The sequence below is a fragment of the Telopea speciosissima genome, chromosome 1, assembly GCF_018873765.1.
Source record: "Telopea speciosissima isolate NSW1024214 ecotype Mountain lineage chromosome 1, Tspe_v1, whole genome shotgun sequence".
Classification (NCBI taxonomy): domain Eukaryota; kingdom Viridiplantae; phylum Streptophyta; class Magnoliopsida; order Proteales; family Proteaceae; genus Telopea; species Telopea speciosissima.
Window position 1 is genome coordinate 26,904,788 of NC_057916.1, and position 21,483 is coordinate 26,926,270.

The window sequence follows — 21,483 nt, forward strand, 5'->3', positions numbered from 1 at the left end:
CTTCACTTTTTTATTTTGTCCTATTTTGTTGTATCTCTTTCCACTTTTAGCGGGGACTCCAATATCCGGTCATTCCACCGCGGTACTTCAGCGCACGTTAGCCAAAACACAAAAACGTAAAATATAGAAAATATCTTCGAAAGCCATTAGAGAGAGGCAGAGAGCTAAAAAGGCGAGGTTCTCTCTCTCTCCCAGTCTCCACCAACACTTTTCTGGTTCTCCTCGTCGACCAGACTTCAGAGGACTCAGTACTGAACACTCCACGAGCTGCACAGATCAGTCTCGTTCTTTGTGATTCGGCTTCAGCGACGCAACGCAACGCAAGTCCTCTTCAAATTTTGTTTTTTTTTCTAGTCTGACTTGTTCAGTATTCGGAGGTAACGAATACCTAATATCTCTTATTTATTTTGCAAGAAATGGATAGAACATGCGGTGTCTCTCTCTTTGCCTATCTTACCAGAATTTAGGTTTCTATAACACGAGCTGAAGCCTTTCTCGGGCTCTGATCAGGAAAATGGAATCGTCGAAGGCCATCGATGCCGTAGAGGATGAAGAAACCCTATTCTATATCTGCCTTTCCAGATAGGAGAGGGATAAGAGTTCTTCTCTTATGCGAGATGAATTGGTGGTTTTTCAGGTTTTTCATGAACCTAATCTAAACAAAATTATTGGGATGGGCGCCGATTATGATGAACCATAGCCTTGCCAACGAGGAGGTTCATTATCTGCTACTTTTCTGGGTTATTAGGAGTGTCATCGTTGGCGCAATTGGAGCTTCTAGTGTGCCTTTTGCGCATCATATGTGGGCGTCTACGTTTACGATGTCATGAGAAAATCCAATTTGTTTGGGTTCAATCGTTCAAACGGATTGCATCGCGATGGAGTGGAAGGAGGCAAGTCTTGACGGCAAAGATGGTGACGTTGGTGGCGGGAGTAACACTAAGATCCCCTTTCTAGATCGTAGCAAAGTTAAAATTCTCCTGTGTGAAAATGATGCTAAGAGCTCCGATGAGGTTTTCTCACTTCTGAACAAGTGTTCCTATCAAGGTATTCTGGCATTCATTGTAGTGCTGCTTTTGTCACTTAAAGATTGTTTATTCACGATGTGCGCCTTTTATTTTTGAGTTGGAACTGATTTCTGCCATGTTGTGGAGATTATATTTTAGTTTGTTATTTTCTGATTTTGCATACATTCATGTACTTGAAGTTGGATTAGAGAGATGCTCTGTAACGTGTCAATGTCCATAAGGAACTTTTGGTCTTCATAATGCTCACAACTGCATACTCAAGCTGTGTTTTGTAGCTTGTATATTTCCAGCTGCGATTTATGGGATTCAGGGAGTTAGATCCTATGCTTCCTAATATTCACAGTTCTGTTGTTATTCAGAGGTTGTTGTATGAATTATACAAGAACCAGATATTTTCACTATTAGAGGGATGCATACTTTATATTGATTTTTTTTTTTACTGCGACTTGGCACAGTTTCTGGAGACCTTCCTGCTAACAAAGCATCATTAATGTGTTCCCCCAAAAAAATTTTGAAAAAAAAGAGAGGCAAACCCCATGTAAAATCAAAATTCTGTTGATGGAGTGAAAAATAACTCTTCTAAAAGCTGTATGAAAACAGTTTCCATTGATGTCTAGTTTCACATCCCACCTATAGAAGAAGTTACCTTTAGGCCTTTCTATTCATTAGTCGATGGTGAAAGAGAGTTTGCACCTTCATGTTCCCCTGCATATCTATTATATTATGTCTATCAAAACAGGCTTTGCAATGCATGCTTGCTATTCTATCAAGCTGTTCCATTCATGTTTGACTTTTTCCACTGTAATAAAACTCCAAATTGAGGAGGAGGAATATCAGCTAAAGCCTGAACCTGAATCCAGAGATGATTTGCAATTTACATACTAATATGAATATCCATTACCTCAGTGACTTCAGTGAGGACGGCTAGGCAGGTGATTGATGCACTTAATGCTGAAGGGCCTGACATAGACATAATACTTACTGAAGTTGACCTTCCAATAGCGAAAGGCTTGAAGTTGTTGAAGTACATTATGCGGGACAAGGACTTGCGGCGTATTCCCATTATAAGTGAGTTCATATCATATTCTTATTTTGTTTCCACCATTTCTTATTCATGTTTCGTTTCCTTTTCATAGATTTCAAATTGATTCTTATTGTTATTTTTCTGTGTCAGTGATGTCTGCCCAAGATGAGGTTTCTGTTGTTGTCAAGTGCCTAAGACTTGGGGCAGCTGACTATCTTGTGAAGCCATTACGCACTAATGAACTATTAAACCTGTGGACTCACATGTGGAGAAGAAGACGCATGGTTTGATCTCCTGAAACTGAGCAATATCTCATCCTATTAACATTTAGCTGTTCTGAGTTCCGAGTTTTAGTATTTTCTTCAAATTTAATTAGATGGGAATCTAAGGTGTAGATTGATTTACTAAAGGTGGAAATTTTATCAATAGAACACATGTAAATTTGGAGCACAGAAAAATAGTGGGCCCCAGTATTCACTGGGTTCTTGGGGATCTTCAATGCTAAAGAAATGATATAGTTCAATAAGCTGATTGTTATGTTATTAAAAATTCTCCCTGTTATCTGCCATATATTTTCTGATAACCCAGGAGAATGAGATTCGCTGAATGATTGTGGACCTTTTTGGTCCATCTGATATGAAACCATATCCATGGTGAAATCCATTGATTTTGGGTGCCGACTTGCATGTGTGACAAATTCCATTACTTTTTATCCTTGGAGTCTTAAGCTATTTGGTAACCTTAGAGTTCCTTCTAGGATTGAGGAAATTAATCACTATTCTTATTTGTGTTGACAGCTTGGACTGGCAGAGAAGAACATCTTGAATTATGACTTCGATCTGGTAGGGTCAGACCCCAGTGATGCAAATACCAACAGCACAACATTGTTCTCGGATGACACTGATGACAAGTCTAGGAGGAGTCCACTATTAGAGATGAGTGTGTCAAATCATCAAGAAGATGAGGCAAGTATTATTGTGAAATGAAATTTGTGAATCCGTAGATTTTCTGGTACCTCTCCAAAGGTTTTGTGAAATCTTCTAGGATGCTAATTGGTAAAAGGATTGGGGTTGGTTAAATGTATTTACTGAAATAACCCAATCCTTTTTTGGTAAGACTTGCGTAGAAATATGCCATTGACGTGAGTAAGCTAAAGCAACTGTAGTATTTTTATCATTTGTTGGTGCAGCTAACTCACCATGAGGTAACTGTATGATTTTCCAAGGTAAAAGAGCCCCTGACCAGTTCAAAACAAAAATAAATAGGAACATAGTTCCAATAAAGGGAACTCAAGGACCATATTCTTCTCCAATCTGAGTTTTGCTCAAGTCTCAAATGAATTCAAGGACCTAGTCAAAGAAATTCTGACTGTCGGGTGGAATGGTTTGTGGATTCCGAACAGCTACAGAGGTTGAACCTAATAGGATGACTGCCTTCCTTGCAATCTTGATCGGTTCAAACCCTGCTTATACTCCATTCTGGGCTATTTTAAGCTATGATGAAAGGTGTCTGGCTTGTTGAAATGGCCCCTCATCTGACATTGGCTTGTTGATCTGGGAATCAGATGGAGAAGGCTAGCTAAATTATCCTGCAAAACCTAATTTTCTCCCTGTTCATCACCTTTGGGTGTCTGATAGTGGTCTCACCCATTGTCCTTTCTCCATTACAAAATAAATCAGTTCAATGGGGCACAAATATGTATACGGCAAGAAGCTTATTTAGTTGGATATCCTTAACATCAAATACAATTATTTTTTTATTGTAGTTGTTTGAGTTAAAATAAAACCGCAAGCGTACGGGTCAATCGTAGCTACGGGTCGAACACGAGGAGATATACGCCACTCTATTTAACTAATTTAAAAGTAATGCAAAATGAACCAAATTAAAGTGTTAAATTAAACTAATTAAACTAACGAAAATCAATGCATCCTAACTCATAAGCATCTAACAAAATTAAGGGATTAAATCGGCATCCTAACACATGAGCATCTAACCTATCAAACTAAAGCGAATTGAAAGGAATAAAAATGCAGCCACACATACTAACCACATAAAAAGAAATAAGGGAATAAAAATGCATCCATAAACCACAACCATATAAAATTAAAATAAAAGAAATAGAGGGGGAAGAAGAAGATAGAGAGAGATAGAGGAGATGGAGAATGAGATTGAGAGTTTAGATAGTAAAACCTGGATGTGCTTGCATGAATGTAAATGAAAAGCTTGAATACTTGCATAAACTTACCATGGCCTCCTCTTCTAAATCTTCAAGTCTTGTCATCAACTTAAGAACTTAGACTAGAAGGCTTAAAACCTAAACTAGAATTAAGAAATTACAACCCAATTGAAGACTTAAATTGAAATTAAAGCATAAACTAAACCTATTATAAGCATTAACTAAAAATTATAAAAGCAAACTAGAACTTAGAAAAGCCAAAAATCACAAATTAGAAGGAGAAGAAGAGAAGAAATTTCACTAAGTGAATGAGCAAATTTTTACAAGAGAGGTAGGGGGTATTTATAGGTGGAAGAGAGGAGAAGAGAGAAGATGGAAGTGTAGGAGAAATATTCCCTAAGAAAAGAGAATATTCTCTTCTCTTTCCTCTTTTACAATGCCTTGAATCCTAAGAAAAAAGAAAAAAATAGAAAGAAGAAGAAGAGAAGATTGTTTACATAGACCTTCTATTTCTAGAAAAATAAACTTCCAATTTTAACAAGTGCTTCCTTTTCTTTGTAGATATCTTCTCCAAGCAATAAAATCAAAGCATCTTTGATTTTTCAACCTTCCATAGATGAGAAAATATAAATCTATCCCAAGTAGAATTTTGAAGTGCCCTTGAGAAGTTGGAGGAGAGAGAGAGTAAGGGTGATGACTAGGATTCCTTCAAGAATAAATAAAATACCCATTCTGTCCTTCAGAAAACGTGGAGCATGGGGTGCTTATATAGGTCTCACCATTGTGTTCCTTGCGAAAAATCACACAAAATAGACCCAAATTTCATCCAATTCGGAGTTGGGAGCCCAAGATATCTCAAGTTGAAGTTGGACTGTCCGAGCCTTCCAAATGGAATCTTTGGTGACAGAAAGTAACTTCTGATAATTTCATTAAGGCCTTTAAAATCCGAACTTCCGTTTCACTTTGTCCCCATCCGACTATCAATAATTATAAATAAACCCCTGAGACCATTTTCACGCGTCGTTACGGAAACGGCCATAACTTCTTCGTTTCAACTCGGAATTAAGTGTCGTTTGAACCATCAGAGCCGACTCGATGGGCTATGCATCCATTTACGCTTCTAAAAAGCTTAAAAACATCTCCTTAGCATCATCTCCTTCATTTTCACAAGAATTCACCTAAACCCGAAAAGCACAAGAAAGCACCGAGTAACTCGTCAATGTGGTAAAATGTATAATTTATGCCCTAAAATTTCACACATAAATGTGCTCATCGATTCCCCCACCTAACGTTACTTGTCCTCAAGTAAAGCAAAACAAAAACTAACCTAGAATGCGAGAAAATCCTAACTCACTTTCGTAGGAATCACGGTTGCACTTAGCATGTGCAACAAGCCTTTAAACCCCTAGGTTACCCTAGTGGACGAGTTGTGTCTCGTGGGTGTTTGCAGTGAATATACACCCAAAATTCAATTGTAAATAAATGCTGCAAATTTTAATCATGGCATAAGTAGGACGTGCACATAATCCCAAAAAGTGTTCAACTAATGATCAAGGAGCCAAAGGTTCCCCACACTGAATTTTATCACCCCACATCAATTCATGTAACAAGCATGCATCAAGTTCAAGGATCTCCTCATATTTTCCGAACACTACTCATCTTCAAGTAAACCCCCATAGCATCGATGGAACCAAAGACTTGGGCATTGAGTATTGGTGACCATACTTTTTTTTCAGGCATTAAGGCAAAAGTTTTTTTTCTTTCTCAACCACAAACTCTATTTCTACTCCACTCATGTTCTCCGAATGACATGGTGGAGCATACACACGACACCCAAATACTTGGTAGCTTCGCTTTGCATATATCCATAAGACATTGAGACATTGATGCAAGAGTTTTTTTTTTTTTTGAGTTTCCTTCCAAGGAATTTCGATCAAGTCACCCCGTTTCACGAGGCACAGTTCCTGTCTAGTCCTAAGGAATTCCACTTTCTTTTCTGTTCCTTGTTTTTTTCTTTTTCTTTTTTTTCATTCACTTCCACTTTCATGCCTTGCCTTCCACAAACAAATTGGTCTCAACTACTAGCCAAAAGATCAAAGGGGTCCATAAACACATAGAGGAATCTAACCATCACATGAAGTAGCACTCATATTTTCAAACTCAATCCCCATCACCGGATACAAACCAACTACCATCCTTGAAAAGGGATTTTTTTATTATTTCGCATGCTAGGAGGGCACCTAATTCCCTCTCACTCTTGCTTTGCAATTTGAAGAGACTTATGCACATACCCAAAAACTATCGCCACAATCAAAATTCACAAAATTCAAAATTCACAAAATTCACAAAATTCACAATTAAAGTTCAACACACCCCCCCACACTTAATTCATGCAGTGTCCTCAATGCATGCAGAAAAGAAAGAATAAGGACAAGGGAGGGGATACATACCAGGATATCAGGGGTCAAGGTAAAGAGGCTCATGGAGATTCATGACCTCTTCGTCAACTAGAGTAGGCATCTCTATGTACGGCTTCAATCTTTGGCCATTGACCTTGAAAGTAGCTCCTGTACTTGGATTGAGGACTTCAATGACCCATGAGGATAAACTTTTTGAACAATATAGGGCCCATCCCATCTAGAACGCTGACTTACCGGAAAGATATGCAAACGAGAATTGTACAACAAAACATTATGGCCTACCTCAAAAGATTTTCTCAAAATGTGCCTATCATGGAAAGCCTTGGTTTTTTCCTTGTAAATTCGGGCATTCTCATATGCCTCATTCCTAAGCTCTTCCAACTCAGATAGTTGGAGTTTCCTATGGGCACCTGCAGTGCGTAGGTCAAAGTTAAGCTTCTTGATAGCCCAAAAGGCCTTGTGCTCAATCTCTACAGGTAAGTGACATGCATTTCCATACACCGAGGCAGTACGGAGATTGACCAAGATCGGTCTTGAAGGCTGTCCTATGGGCCCACAACGCATCTACCAATCGGTTAGACCAATCCTTGCGGTTCGGGTTGATGGTTTTCTCAAGAATTTGCTTGATCTGCCTATTTGAAACCTCAACCTGGCCACTGGTCTGGGGATGGTAGGGTGTGGCCAACTTATGGACGACACCATACTTTTTTATGAGGGCCTCAAAAGGCCGATTACAAAAATGCTTGCCCCGATCACTAATGAGAGCCCGGGGAGTACCAAAACGGGAGAAGATGTTCTCCTTCAGAAATTTCACAACCACCTTGTGGTCATTGATCTTACAAGCAACTGCCTTAATCCATTTGGACACATAGTCCACAGCAAGTAATATGTACAGGTTACCAAAAGAGTTAGGGAAAGGCCCCATGAAATCAATACCCCATACATCAAACACCTCAACCACCAGAATTGGGTTGAGGGGCATCATATTTCTCTTAGTAAGACGCCCTAAGGATTGGCATGAAGAACATGCCCTGCAATAAGTAAAAGCGTCTTTAAATAGACTAGGCCAATAAAATCCACACTGTAAAACTTTGGCTGCAGTCTTATTAGGCCCAAAATGGCCTCCACAAGCCTGATCATGGCAAAAAGATAAGACAGATTGTTGCTCATGATCAGGGACACATCTCCGGATTACTTGATCGGCGGTCTTAAAAAGATAAGGATCATCCCAAAAGAAATACTTAACTTGTGAAAAGAAACGATTCTTATCTTGGGTGGACCAATGCGCAGTGTCACACCAGAACCAGATAATTAACAATGTCAGCAAACCAAGGTTCACTAGACATCGCCATCGGATACTCATCGGAAAATTCTCGTTGACTGGAGAATCAATATCAAGGAATTAGGCAGCGGGATAGATGGTCCGAACCAAATTTTCACACCCTTTCTTATCCCTAATTTCAAGATCAAATTCTTGTAACAAAAGGACCCACCTAATGAGGCGAGCCTTGGCATCTTTCTTCCGCACAAGATATTTGATAGCTGCATGGTCGGTATAAACAATCACATGTGATCCAAACAAGTGGCCTAAACTTCTCTAAAGCAAACACAACAATGACTAAAAATTCTTTCTCGTGGTGGTATAATTAAGTGTGCATCATTAAGAGTCATACTTGCATAATAAATCACATGGGCAATTTATTGATTCTTTGCCCAAGAACAGCCCCTATAGCAAAATCGAGGCATCACACATAAGTTCAAATGAAACTGTCCAAATTGGAGCTTGAATAATGGGGTGAAGTCAACGCTCTTTTCAATTGCTCAAAACTATCTGACACTCGAAGAGAAATCAAATGGGCAGTCCTTTGCCAAAAGAGAGGTGAGAGGTCTAGCTATCCGGCTAAAGTCCTTGATGAATCTTCTATAAAAACTTGCATGGCCAAGAAAAGATCGAATGTCCTTCACACTCTTGGGTGGTGGTAAATTGGCTATAAGGTCCACCTTAGATCTATCAACCTTGATCCCTTCTTTGGACACAATGTGACCAAGAACTATACCTTGCTTTACCATGAAGTGGCACTTCTCCCAATTCAGGACCAAGTTCTTTTCTATGCATCTTTTAAGAACCAAAGAGTGATGATGCAAGCAATTAGAAAAAGTAGAGCCATGAATAAAAAAATCATCCATAAACACCTCTAGGAAGTGCTCTACCATATCAGAAAAGATACTCATCATGCACCTTTGGAATGTAGCAGGGGCATTGCAAAGCCCAAAAGGCATACGCCGGTAAGCAAAGGTTCCATAAGGGCATGTGAAAGTGGTCTTGTGTTGGTCCTCTAGAGCAATAGGAATTTGGTTATAGCCTGCATAACCATCAAGAAAACAATAATATTCATGGCCAGCTAGTCTCTCTAACATCTGATCAATAAAAGGTAAGGGGAAGTGGTCCTTCCAAGTTGCCGCATTCAATTTCCTATAGTCAATGCACACTCTCCATCCTGTTTGGATACGGGTTGGAATCAACTCATTATTAGCATTCTCAACTACGGTGACTCCTCCTTTCTTAGGCACAACCCGCACAGGACTCACCCATTGGCTATCGAAATAGGATAAATGATGCCATGATCCAAGCATTTTAGGATCTCTTTCTTGATTGCCTCTTTCATCACAGGATTAGCCCTCCTTTGGGGTTCCCTAGAAGGTGTGGAACTCTCCATCGATGTATATGATGTTGAACAATGGAGGGGCTAATACCTTTGATGTCGACATGGTCCAACCTATGGCTTCCTTATTATCCTTTAGAAGCTTAATCAACTCTTCTTCCCGAATAGAAGTCAAATCGAAGCAATAATAACAGGAAGAGTATGATCATGTCCTAAGAAGACATACTTGAGGTTGGAGGGCAATGCCTTCAACTCTAATGTGGGGGGCTCAATAATAGAGGATTTGGGAATGGAAGTGGATATGGGTCCAAGGGGCTCCAAAGGTGGTTGGATGCTCCAGACCTCAGATAAGGGAGTATTATCAACACCCTCCAATTCTTGCATACATTCTTGAAATCCCGAATCAAAATCAATCTCAAAGAACGTATCAATATCATCGGGAAATCCTTAAAGCATATGCACCTCTTCGTCTATGTCAGGCTGCTTGCCCAACCTAAACACATTGAAGTCAACAGAAGTATTGCCAAAAGATAATTTCATGAGACCATTCCTGCAATTGATTAAAGCATTACTGGTAGCTAGGAATGGTCTACCCAATATGATTGGGCTTTGGTCCTTGAAGTTGGCAGTGGGTTGGGTATCTAAAACAATAAAATCTACTCGGGGAAAAATAAATTCCCAACCTTCAACAGGACATCCTCAATCATTCCCTTAGGAACTTTAACCGACCGATCCGCAAGTTGAAGAGTAATTTTGGTCGGTTTCAGTTCTCCCAATCCCATTTGTTGGTAGACATGAAAGGGTAAGAGGTTCACACTTGCACCAAGGTCCAATAAGGCATGATCAATAGTAGTATGGCCTATAGGGCAAGAGATGGTGGGGCTTCCCGGATCCTTATGCTTGGTGCATCTGGTCGTGAGATTAGAGAACTAATGTTAGCACCAAGAATGCCTTTTGGGCACATTGTGGTCCGCTTTTGGGTGCATAAGTCTTTGAGGACTTTAGCATAAGCGGGGATCTGGGCAATAGCATCCAACAAGGGGATATTCACTTGAACCTGTTTGAACACATCCAATATCTTCTCCATAGAAGGAGACTTCTTGCTAACCAACCTATTTGGGAAAGGGGCGGTGGGGTATAAATTCTTTCGGGGTTGGTCTTTTTGACTTCCTCACAGAATCCTCTTTGGTTTCCTCAACTAAATCATCGGTATATCTTTAGGTTCATCAGACGAACGAAACTATAGGCACTTCAATGGCCTCTTCAGAAGGGGGAGAGTCAACAGGAGTATGAGATGATAAAGACTTAGGTGCACTAGCTTGTTGATACTCACGGCCACTCCTTAAAGCATAAACAACATTTACCTGTCTAGAGGGCCCTTGGTGCCGTTGGCCTTGTGCAACATTGGTTGGAGGAGCTTGGGTACCTCTTGAATATGAACCGATGCCTAGGATTTGGCTCAGTGCTAGGTAACTTCCCTGTTTCCCTCTCATGCGGATTGTGACAATTTGGGTGAGTTGTTTTTCCATGTTATTGTGGCTTATCATGAGAAGAGCTATCTTGTTGTTCATCTCATTGAGTCTTGTTGCCTCTCCTATATTGGTAAACCCGGGGTTCTTGATAAGGTGCAAGGAGAGGAGGCCTAGCGAGAATTAATAGAAGGTCCTGGATGAGGACGAGGGGGAAAGGGGTTAGAGACATTCCTTGGCTTTGTGGTGCATAGTTGGTCCTTTGGGCACCAACCTGGCCTTGATGGTTAAAGTTGGATGGGCCTGCTTGGTTCCCTTTATTCCATGAGAAATTAGGTTCCCTTGATTCCATGAGAAATTAGGGTGATTTCTCCATCCTGGATTGTAAGTATTGTTATATGGGTTATTTTGGTAGAGAGCACTTACATTCTCGTCTGGAATTGCCCACCAAGGTGTTGGGGCATTCCTCGAAAGGTGTCCAGGGGTTTGGCACCAACCGCATACCGACACATGGTTGACTGATTGATCGGATTAACTGGTATAGACTCTTTAAGAACTATGGACTCCAACCGTTTTATGAGGCTATCAAGTTTGGCCTCCTTGGCTGGCATACCCTCAATGAGATACCCCTTAGTGGTCCTTTCACCTCTTGGGAAGATTCCCATTCCCTAGTCTTATCGCCAGTTGGTTAAGAATGTCCATGCATCATTCTCCTCGAAAAAGAAGTAAAGCTCGATGGACACATAGACTCTACAAGTTGCTTGGTCCGATAATCAATACCCTCATAAATAATTTGGCATAGCCGCCACAAGTCAAAACCATGGTGAGGGCATTCTAAGAGGAGGTCCTTGAATCTTTCCATGAATTTAGAAAAGGACTCATGTGGTTTCGCACGCGAAGGATGTCACTTTTAAGCTTATTGGTCTTGTGAAGAGGGAAGAATTTTCTCAAAAGACAATGGTGAACTCATCCTATGTATTAATGGAGTTTGTTGGCGATCCATAGAGCCACTTCTTGGCCTGGTCTTTCAGGGCAAAGGGTATAAACCTAAGCCTAACGCATCATCAGTCAAATTCGGACCTTAATTAGAACACAGACCTCCTCAAATTTCCTAAGGAAGAGATATGCATCCTCATTAGCCATCACATGGAAATGGGGTAGCATGCTGATGAAGTTGGTCTTGAGTTCATAGTTATTCCCTATAACAACAGGCAGACTAATGCATGAGGGTTGTGCAGCCCTGGTGGGGTAAAACCTATCCTTAAGAGTCTTGGTTTGTTGGTCACCCATGGTCAAAGGTGGTAGAGAAGGTGGTCTTCTAATAAGACGATTACTTGAATCACGAGTCCACACCTTAGCCACCTAAATAGATATGAGGTCTCCTTTAGAAAAATTAAAGAAAAATAAAACACTTAAAAAAAAAAAAAAAAAAAAAAAAACTAGAAACAAGAGGGACCCCAAGGTAGATAGTGTATCTCTATCCCTCAAAAATCGAAACAATGGTTCAAAAGTCGTAAGGATGCCATATAGGTTGACAAGAAGGGAACCCGTATAGTCTTCTATAGCCACCTACGTGCGACTCCAATAGGGATTCTGATGTAGAATGGAGGTCTACTATACGTTTATGTTTCCAACACTCTCACTATGTCGCTTTCCTGTTATCAAGAGTGGTCACCTCCAAAGATAAGTCACATGTCAATCCACCCAACCAAGTCAAGATGTAGCGTCATAGGTAACTTAATCCTATGAGGGACACCAAAAGATGGAGGGTTGAAGCATATGAAGGACTTTAGATTGGGCGCACACTATTTGAAACAGAAGAGAAACAAGAAGAGGTTTTCAAAAACTGATTTTTTTTTTTTTTTTTTTTTTTCAAAAAAAAAAAAGAAGAGAAAATAATAAACTAAAACACTTCGAACTACTTAAAAATCAGATAAATAAAATGGACAATAATCTCCCCGGCAACGGCGCCAAAAACTTGTTTGAGTTAAAATAAAACCGCAAGCGTACGGGTCAATCGTAGCTACGGGTCGAACACGAGGAGATATACGCCACTCTATTTAACTAACTTAAAAGTAATGCAAAATGAATCAAATTAAAGTGTTAAATTAAACTAATTAAACTAACGAAAATCAATGCATCCTAACTCATAAGCATCTAACAAAATTAAGGGATTAAATCGGCATCCTAACACATGAGCATCTAACCTATCAAACTAAAGCGAATTGAAAGGAATAAAAATGCAGCCACACATACTAACCACATAAAAAGAAATAAGGGAATAAAAATGCATCCATAAACCACAACCATATAAAATTAAAATAAAAGAAATAGAGGGGGAAGAAGAAGAAGATAGAGAGAGATAGAGGAGATGGAGAATGAGATTGAGAGTTTAGATAGTAAAACTTGGATGTGCTTGCATGAATGTAAATGAAAAGCTTGAATACTTGCATAAACTTACCATGGCCTCCTCTTCTAAATCTTCAAGTCTTGTCATCAACTTAAATTGAAATTAAAGCATAAACTAAACCTATTATAAGCATTAACTAAAAATTATAAAAGCAAACTAGAACTTAGAAAAGCCAAAAATCACAAATTAGAAGGAGAAGAAGAGAAGAAATTTCACTAAGTGAATGAGCAAATTTTTACAAGAGAGGTAGGGGGTATTTATAGGTGGAAGAGAGGAGAAGAGAGAAGATGGAAGTGTAGGAGAAATATTCCCTAAGAAAAGAGAATATTCTCTTCTCTTTCCTCTTTTACAATGCCTTGAATCCTAAGAAAAAAGAAAAAAAATAGAAAGAAGAAGAAGAGAAGATTGTTTACATAGACCTTCTATTTCTAGAAAAATAAACTTCCAATTTTAACAAATGCTTCCTTTTCTTTGTAGATATCTTCTCCAAGCAATAAAATCAAAGCATCTTTGATTTTTCAACCTTCCATAGATGAGAAAATATAAATCTATCCCAAGTAGAATTTCAGAAGTGCCCTTGAGAAGTTGGAGGAGAGAGAGAGTAAGGGTGATGACTAGGATTCCTTCAAGAATAAATAAAATACCCATTCTGTCCTTCAGAAAACGTGGAGCATGGGGTGCTTATATAGGTCTCACCATTGTGTTCCTTGCGAAAAATCACACAAAATAGACCCAAATTTCATCCAATTCGGAGTTGGGGAGCCCAAGATATCTCAAGTTGAAGTTGGACTGTCCAGAGCCTTCCAAATGGAATCTTTCGGGTACAGTAAAGTAACTTCTGATAATTTCATTAAGGCCTCTAAAATCCGAACTTCCGTTTCACTTTGTCCCCATCCGACTGTCAATAATTATAAATAAACCCCTGCAGACCATTTTCACGCGTCGTTACGGAAACGGCCATAACTTCTTCGTTTCAACTCGGAATTAAGTGTCGTTTGAACCATTGCGAAGCTGACTCGATGGGCTATGCATCCATTTACACTTCTAAAAAGCTTAAAAACATCTCCTTAGCATCATCTCCTTCATTTTCACAAGAATTCACCTAAACCCTTAAAAGCACAAGAAAGCACCGAGTAACTCTGTCCAATGTGGTAAAATGTATAATTTATGCCCTAAAATTTCACACATAAATGTGCTCATCAGTAGTCAAGATAAATGATAAAAGAAAAATTTTCAGTTACCCCATCTGATTGAAGTGATTTTTTCAGTTATATCAGAATACATGAAGTGGCACCATCAATCCTGCATTCAAGATTGGTGAGCATGTGCAGCATTAATAGGAAATGCTGGGTCGTTATTTATCATAGCAACCCCTGGGCTATCCGCAGGAAACCATGGATATTATATTGTGGCAACCCCAGGGATATCACTTTGTTCCTAGCAAAGCATATCCCTCTTAACCTTACCTGAAGAGTCAAGAGACTGAATTTCTGACTCGTTCTTCTCAAAATATTGTCCTCTTAATTCTTTTGTTCAAAGGATTCCACAAGCATTAGTATTCACTTAAGAGTTAAAGTACCATGATAGTGAAGCAGATTCAGTTTCATCATAATTGATAATTTGTTGTTACCATTTTCTGTTGGTGGATTGCATTAATGAAGCCTGTTTTCGTTATCCTCGATAATCTCAGTATCTTCTTGGATGACTAGTGGTATTTAAACAGCATCTTTATGTCACCTTTTCAGTGCAATATGGATACCTGTGTAGGGCCTCCACTGAATAATTCATCAGAATGCCACCCTGATGTGCCATCTATTAGTGACCGGCGAACAGGTAAACATCTCCAAATATTTCCACACTTGGTTGTAGTATTTCCCATTGGTCTCATGTTCTTAACAAGCCACTTGTTTTTTTATTTTTTTTTTATAAATATTCTTTTTATTCCACTTTTCTTCCTCTTTTTATGCAAAAGAAGTGAAAAGTAGACCCTTTAATCTATGTTTCAAAGAAATTTTCACATTTCAGTTGCCAAAATGAATATTTTCATGAATTCTCTCTCTCTCTCTCTCTCTCTCTCTCTCTCTCTAGCACAAAAACACACACAACAAGCATGTGTGCATACAAATATGCTTCTAGGTATCGCCTTGTCCTTGCAACCTTCCTCCATAAGAAATAAGTTAAATTAATTTGGTGAATTTTGCAGGTCAAATATTGTCATACCCACAGAAGAGCGAACTAAAGGTTGGTGAGTCTTCAGCCTTCTTTACATATGTAAAGTCAAGTATACCCATAAACAACTCTCAACGAGTTGGCTGTGTGGATGAAAATACTCGATTGGAATCTTCTAGCAGAGAAGAAAAATTTCCTCAATGGTGTAATCGAGTCAGTGATGATGCTCAGAATTGTGAAAATAGGGAGGCAGGGGTAAGCTTCTCCCATGGATATGGCCTTCCAGTAAGCCACAACGGACCTGATTCTACTTCTACTGAGAGATCTTGCACACTTCCAATGCCATGGGAGTTTCAACAACAAAGGAGCTCAAAGGAGGGACAGCAATCCACAGTATTGTTGCATCCAAGCAATGAACCCCAAGTTGATGTATTGGGTGTACCAACTCTTACTCCATTGCCGTATTATTTTTCAGGTATGATGAATCAAGTTATGATGCCATCATCTGCACAAATGTATCAACGGAACCTTCATGATTTGCCTAAGCATACTACTTCTGCTATGCTGCCTCAGTACAATAATCTCTCACAATGTCCTCCCCGTTTACCTGTGATTACGTCCATCCCCTACTACCCAGTTAGTATATGTCTGCAACCTGGTCAAATGCCGGCAACCCATGTGTGGCCATCAGTTGGAAGTTCGTCTTCCACTGAAGTGAAAGAAGCAGGTCGAGTTGAAAAGAGAGAGGCAGCGCTGATCAAGTTTAGACAGAAGAGGAAAGATCGATGCTTTGACAAGAAGATTAGGTATGTCAACCGGAAACGACTTGCTGAAAGAAGACCTCGTGTGCGGGGACAGTTTGTGAGGCAGGTCAATGGTGTAGAATTGGATCTTAGTGTCCAACCTGTTGCTGTTGATGATTTTGATGAGGATGGAGAGGATGATGAAGATGAGGAGCTTGCATCTAGGGATTATTGTCCTTAAGACGATGCTCAAGGATATTAATGTTAACACCTATGGATAGACTCTTAAATGCTGCATTTTGATTGCTGTTGCGGTAAAGCTTTCATAGTCAGCTTGTAGATGCTAATTTCTGGCAGCCACTTGCAATGTACACTTTAACTGACTTCTATGAAAATGGAGAGAAGTAATTTGGTGACACTAGATTGAGGTACTCCAGTCTTTTCGTCAGGTATGTCTTTTAGTTCCTTTTAGTTATACTGAACCCGTGCTACATTTTTGTACAATGTGGCATCTATATCGGGATAGACCCCAAGAATGTTTTGTTCTTGGCTATTGGACATTTTCTTCCAGGGTAAACAGTTTATTTTAGCGTCTAACAGGCAGGAATGGTGATGGAACTGTAGTCGGGGACCCCACTATATTGTAATCTTTTTTATTTGAAATGATGAAATAAAGTCAATCCACATGGTATAAAACCAAGTTCTAAAATTCTGATCCTATGATCTTTCTATAGTTGGATACCCTATCTGATGTAGGATATAATCTGCCCTATCAATTTCTACTACTAAAGTTTCTGAGAGTATTGTATCATAGGTGTCCAAAGGGACTGTTTTGGATGGCTTGTAGGGTCCATAGGCAAGGTCATGAACCTAGATCCAAAACCAGTATTTCTGAATCATTTATGTTGGGAATTGGTAAAACAGGTAACTCTTCATTTGGATCTTCTGTTCTTCGCAATTGAAATTAGATTTAATGTACAATAAAGAAGAAAAAGCTATATATTTGCTATTAACCAAAATAGAAGGTGTGAAAGACAAGTAAAATCTAAGCTAATAACTAAAGATTACGCGGAAATAGAAACTCCAAAACAGAAACTATATAAGTAGAAACTAAACTAAAGACATAGCAACTAATATCTTCATGTGAACAATATTACATGAACAGTGTGTGGATCTTTGTTTTTTCCTCTTCATGCTTTGATTTACAGTCAAGCTGTACTTTTTTATTTGTAACTCTTGAGCAGATTCCCCTACAATGAAAGACATTTCCTTCTTTCGGTAACTCCTGTCCCTGTTTTCACTGCAAAAGCATTATTCTTTGTTGATTATACCTGCTGGGAAAGCTGCATTGGTAGTGAGAACTAAGTAAGCTTAGGTACTGGTACAAAGATCATTCTTTTACGAGGGTTGAGAGCATCCAAGCTCTATTGCTACCACACAAACAGTTGAATCCTGTTCTGATTGTGTGAATATGGAAAGATAAAGAATAGAGTTTTACCCATTGAATTTTGTGTGATTAAAAAGTAAAAACTCATTTTCAACAACTAATAGCATGGCCAGACACTTATAAGAGAAGCCTGGGAGATAGACTTGATGTGTTGATGCTAAATGCTTTACCCAGCTCTTCTCGAGTCTTTGTTGTGCTTATTTTGCGAATAGCTTTCTGTGGAATGGCACTTATATTTTCAGTTCCATTTCATGGTGATTACTGAATTGATATTTTTTTCTGGCTGTTACTACAGTTTCTTGTGTCAATCCATGATTTTTATCCTTTGCAGGATTAATGGCTGTTTTCTGAACCGTACAACCATAGCTACTGATCTCATCAACCACAATGTTTCTCCTCTATACATAGTCAGTTGGGCTTTTAAAAGTAAACATCAACAGAGCCTCCCTAGTGTGTTCCAAAATTTTTTCCTCCACTGAAATGAACTGTGCAGTTTTACATGCTCATTATCATTTTATAAATGGAAAACTGAAGTAATTAAACAATCATGTAAAGCATTAGCATGGTTCAGAGGCACAAAATGAACATTGCACACATGGGTCGGTGTTGGGTGGGGGGGAAGGGGTGTGGTTAAGAGACCAATAGAGAATTTAGAATTTAGACCATTGAAGTCATCCTTCCACCGAGAATGACACAAGAAGGATGATTGGAATCAGACTCTAAATCCCCTGCATATATCCCTTAACTGTTGTCCATGTGATACGGCACTTCTTGTTTTTACCTGAAAGCTGCATCATTGTCTTTTGTAGAGGTCTCTTGCTTTAGGGAGTCATCTCTGCCATGTGTTTGTACAAGTTTATCATAGAACTGATGATTGATTCGGCGCACGCACCTTGTCATCCATCAGATGCTTGGATAATCTGAATGGGTTTATAATTTTTTCTCATCCCCTATTTCTTAAACTTTGTTTTTGCAGCTGTATATCCGTCCCTGTATTTGGAGGAATGCAGCAGTTGGTTGTGAATTAATTTTTTTTTTTTAAGTCTCCAGAATGTGCGAGCATGGAGGTCAGCATAGATGATGTGTAGAGCCAATTGAGATGAAAATGCCAATTTCTTTCCCGTCTCTTTTTCCCTACAAGTTGTCCAAGGTGTTCCATCAAAATAATCTGTCACCACCTCTTTTCATTGTTTTTTTCTTTACCTTTTGGCAACAGCAATTTCTCATCTTGGGCAGTGTGTTCGGCCAGGAGGTAGGGTGGTCATTTCTGCTCCTATATGAGGAATTGGAGCGAACAGCTATTTGGAGGGGATAACGATTCGGATGTCAAATGCTATTTTACACCAGTAGGCCTAATCGAGTCTGACCGGTTAAAACCTGACATTAGATCAATCGGTTAGAAAACTGTCCGGTGCCAGGTAGCCCAATTATGGAAAGAACTGGTAACACTGTTTGGTTGTAGTTTCACGGCACCTGACCAAGACTGACTGGCATCGGCAACTGTTTGTTTATAGCCCGATTAGCTTGTTTAAGTCAATTTGACTCGATTATAGCCCAATTAACCTATTTAAAGTCTAATTATAGCCCGATTATGGATCTGCAACTGATCAGCCCAGTAGAAGCGTGTCTCTATCTTAGCCTATGAGGTCCAATTACCTAAACGGATGTTAACGGTGCAGAGCCTACCGATTGACACCCTAATTAAGACCCTATATTTCCTTCACCATGAGGAAAACTCTCTTAGTTGAATTAAGGGGGGAAAAAAAAATCAAAATGATCAATCGGATCCGGTTCAAGATTGACATCCTTACCATTTTTTTTTGTTGGTAGTTGACATCCTTACCCCTTGGTGGCTTATCAAATCTATCATTCAAAAATCAAAACATTACGTGGGTATGTCCATCCACGTGGCAAAATGTGATTGTGTATATGACTAAAGGGTATCTTTTAAACCCAACCCCCCCCCCCCCCAAAAAAAAAAAAAGTGGACAGAGGAAGGGTGATTGAGATCCCAAATTAAACTTCTTTCATATCAATGTCTCTTGATTTTTGAAAGAAGAAAAGCTTAGCACCCAACCTCTATTTACAACTTAAAAAAATAATAATAATAAAATGAAAATTACCTATCCTAATATATAGAACTAAATTCTCAAAATTACATATAACCTTGAAACAGTGAAAGAGATTCTAAATCAAAACCATTTGGAAAGATGTCCCAATTGACATTTTATCATAAATTTTATGGGAGAAAGTTTTCCCCCATCAGCCTTAAGGTGAATAGAGAATTTTTTTTTTTAATTTAAGTTGATTTAATATTATGATTAAATTTTTGGAATAATGAATGTCATCATTAACTCTAGTTCCTTATCATGACGATCTAAAATATCTTTTCTCCATTTAATCCAATGGAAAACTGGATCCTAAACTTTGTTCTTGTTAATAGAAGGATCATAAGGGAAGATCTTATTGCAATTAGAGTGGTGAACTAAAAAATAAATTTTTTTTTGACCTTTTTAAAATAATAAATTTTTTCCTCAATCATACATAAATATTGTATTAAATATTACATTAAATAACATAGAATTCTTGAAAATCCATTTTTAACCTTGCATTAAATAGTTTTTTGGAATAAGACAATGGGCAACTAAAAGAAAGCAACAACTTCTTAGTTCATTGCTTTGGTGACAACGCAAGTAGCTAGCACCCCTTTTTTTTTGGAGGGAGGAGTAAAAAAATCTGAAAATATTACTTCATTTGTGTAGGGATCAGGCTAGGCGAGATCGGTGGTTTCATGGTTTTAGTGCACAATATTGAATCGGGTACCGATCATCTTCAAAACCAATATGATACTGATATGGATCAGTTTGTATTAGACAAGTTCGTCCGTTGTAATAGTCAATTCTTTGATTGTCTTACTCTAATCTGTACTGTTTCATCGATACAATGTAATACAACATAGTATTAAGATCGATGGCTAGCAATACCGATATGGATCGATCACTCGATACAAGTGATCCGGTATCGATACTTCAAACCATGGGTACGTGGTTCGTCCAGAAATCTAATAGTCACACTTCAAATGGTCCAACTGGTTCAACCGATAATAAATGAAAAGGAAGACCAAACCAGCTGTTGACTTTAAAAAACACCTCTCAAACTCAAATCTCTCACATTCGAGTTTCCTATCCAAATTACACAATTTCCAAGGAACCTGAAAACAAACTCTTGTGGAAAGGAAAACATTTGACATAACATACCATATTAATTATACTTCTGGACTTTCATTCTACCATTTCGCAACACATCCCTATTTTGAATTTTCTTCTTTCTCTTCCTGTTCCTGTGCGTCCTTCCCATCTCCATAACCAATTCTCTGGATCTATACAATTAATAGTAAATTGGAAGAAGAGAAAATTTTAAGAGCATGAGATGAAAGTCCAAATATATATCCAAACTGAATCAGACAAGTCTTTCATATTAATTAAACATCTCACAATCACAGTGCCAAAAGCAGTAAGATACTAATTAAAACACATTTGGAGGATGACAAGGGTTGATAATGATCTATACACGCGTTGATGAACAATTCCCCAAACTAGCCTTTAAAGGACAAGCAGAAATTAAAAGGAGTTTCAACTACAGTACTAGCTCCCTTATTAGTTTACTTGCTGCTGCATATCTGGGTACTGCTTGACCTTTTCCTTCTTTTTTTTTTTTCAACCTTTGAGATTGTTTAATGGGTAGGTATTTTTGAGTTTTGAGAAAACCCTTTATCAATTGGTATGACCATGAGAAGGATATATGTTTGTTTTCCTTGGGAAAATGGATATAACCCATGAAGGATGTTTTGAGTTTTGACTTCAGGAATTATATTGATAATCATGATTCTATATTATAAAATACAATAGAAAAGAAGAAGAAGAAGGGGAAAATA

At 38.6% G+C, this 21,483-nt stretch overlaps 1 protein-coding gene across 1 annotated transcript; it reads left to right on the plus strand.

The window, feature by feature from the left end:
- Positions 1 to 549: 549 nt before the first annotated feature.
- LOC122669057 (two-component response regulator-like APRR1) lies at positions 550 to 16,523 on the plus strand. Its single transcript, XM_043865693.1, has 7 exons — positions 550 to 716; positions 841 to 1,047; positions 1,935 to 2,096; positions 2,203 to 2,336; positions 2,850 to 3,017; positions 14,936 to 15,023; positions 15,394 to 16,523. The coding sequence occupies exons 2-7, from the start codon at positions 879 to 881 to the stop codon at positions 16,341 to 16,343; spliced, it is 1,671 nt and encodes a 556-aa protein (XP_043721628.1). The 5' UTR covers positions 550 to 716; positions 841 to 878; the 3' UTR covers positions 16,344 to 16,523.
- The last annotated feature ends 4,960 nt before the right edge of the window (positions 16,524 to 21,483 follow it).

Excerpts from the sequence above, each read along its gene's own strand:
- LOC122669057 (XM_043865693.1), top strand. The coding sequence starts at position 879 with ATGGAGTGGAAGGAGGCAAGTCTTGACGGCAAAGATGGTGACGTTGGT. Across the intron at positions 2,337-2,849 it reads TGTGGAGAAGAAGACGCATG|CTTGGACTGGCAGAGAAGAA; the intron begins GTTTGATCTCCT and ends TTGTGTTGACAG. Across the intron at positions 15,024-15,393 it reads TATTAGTGACCGGCGAACAG|GTCAAATATTGTCATACCCA; the intron begins GTAAACATCTCC and ends TGAATTTTGCAG.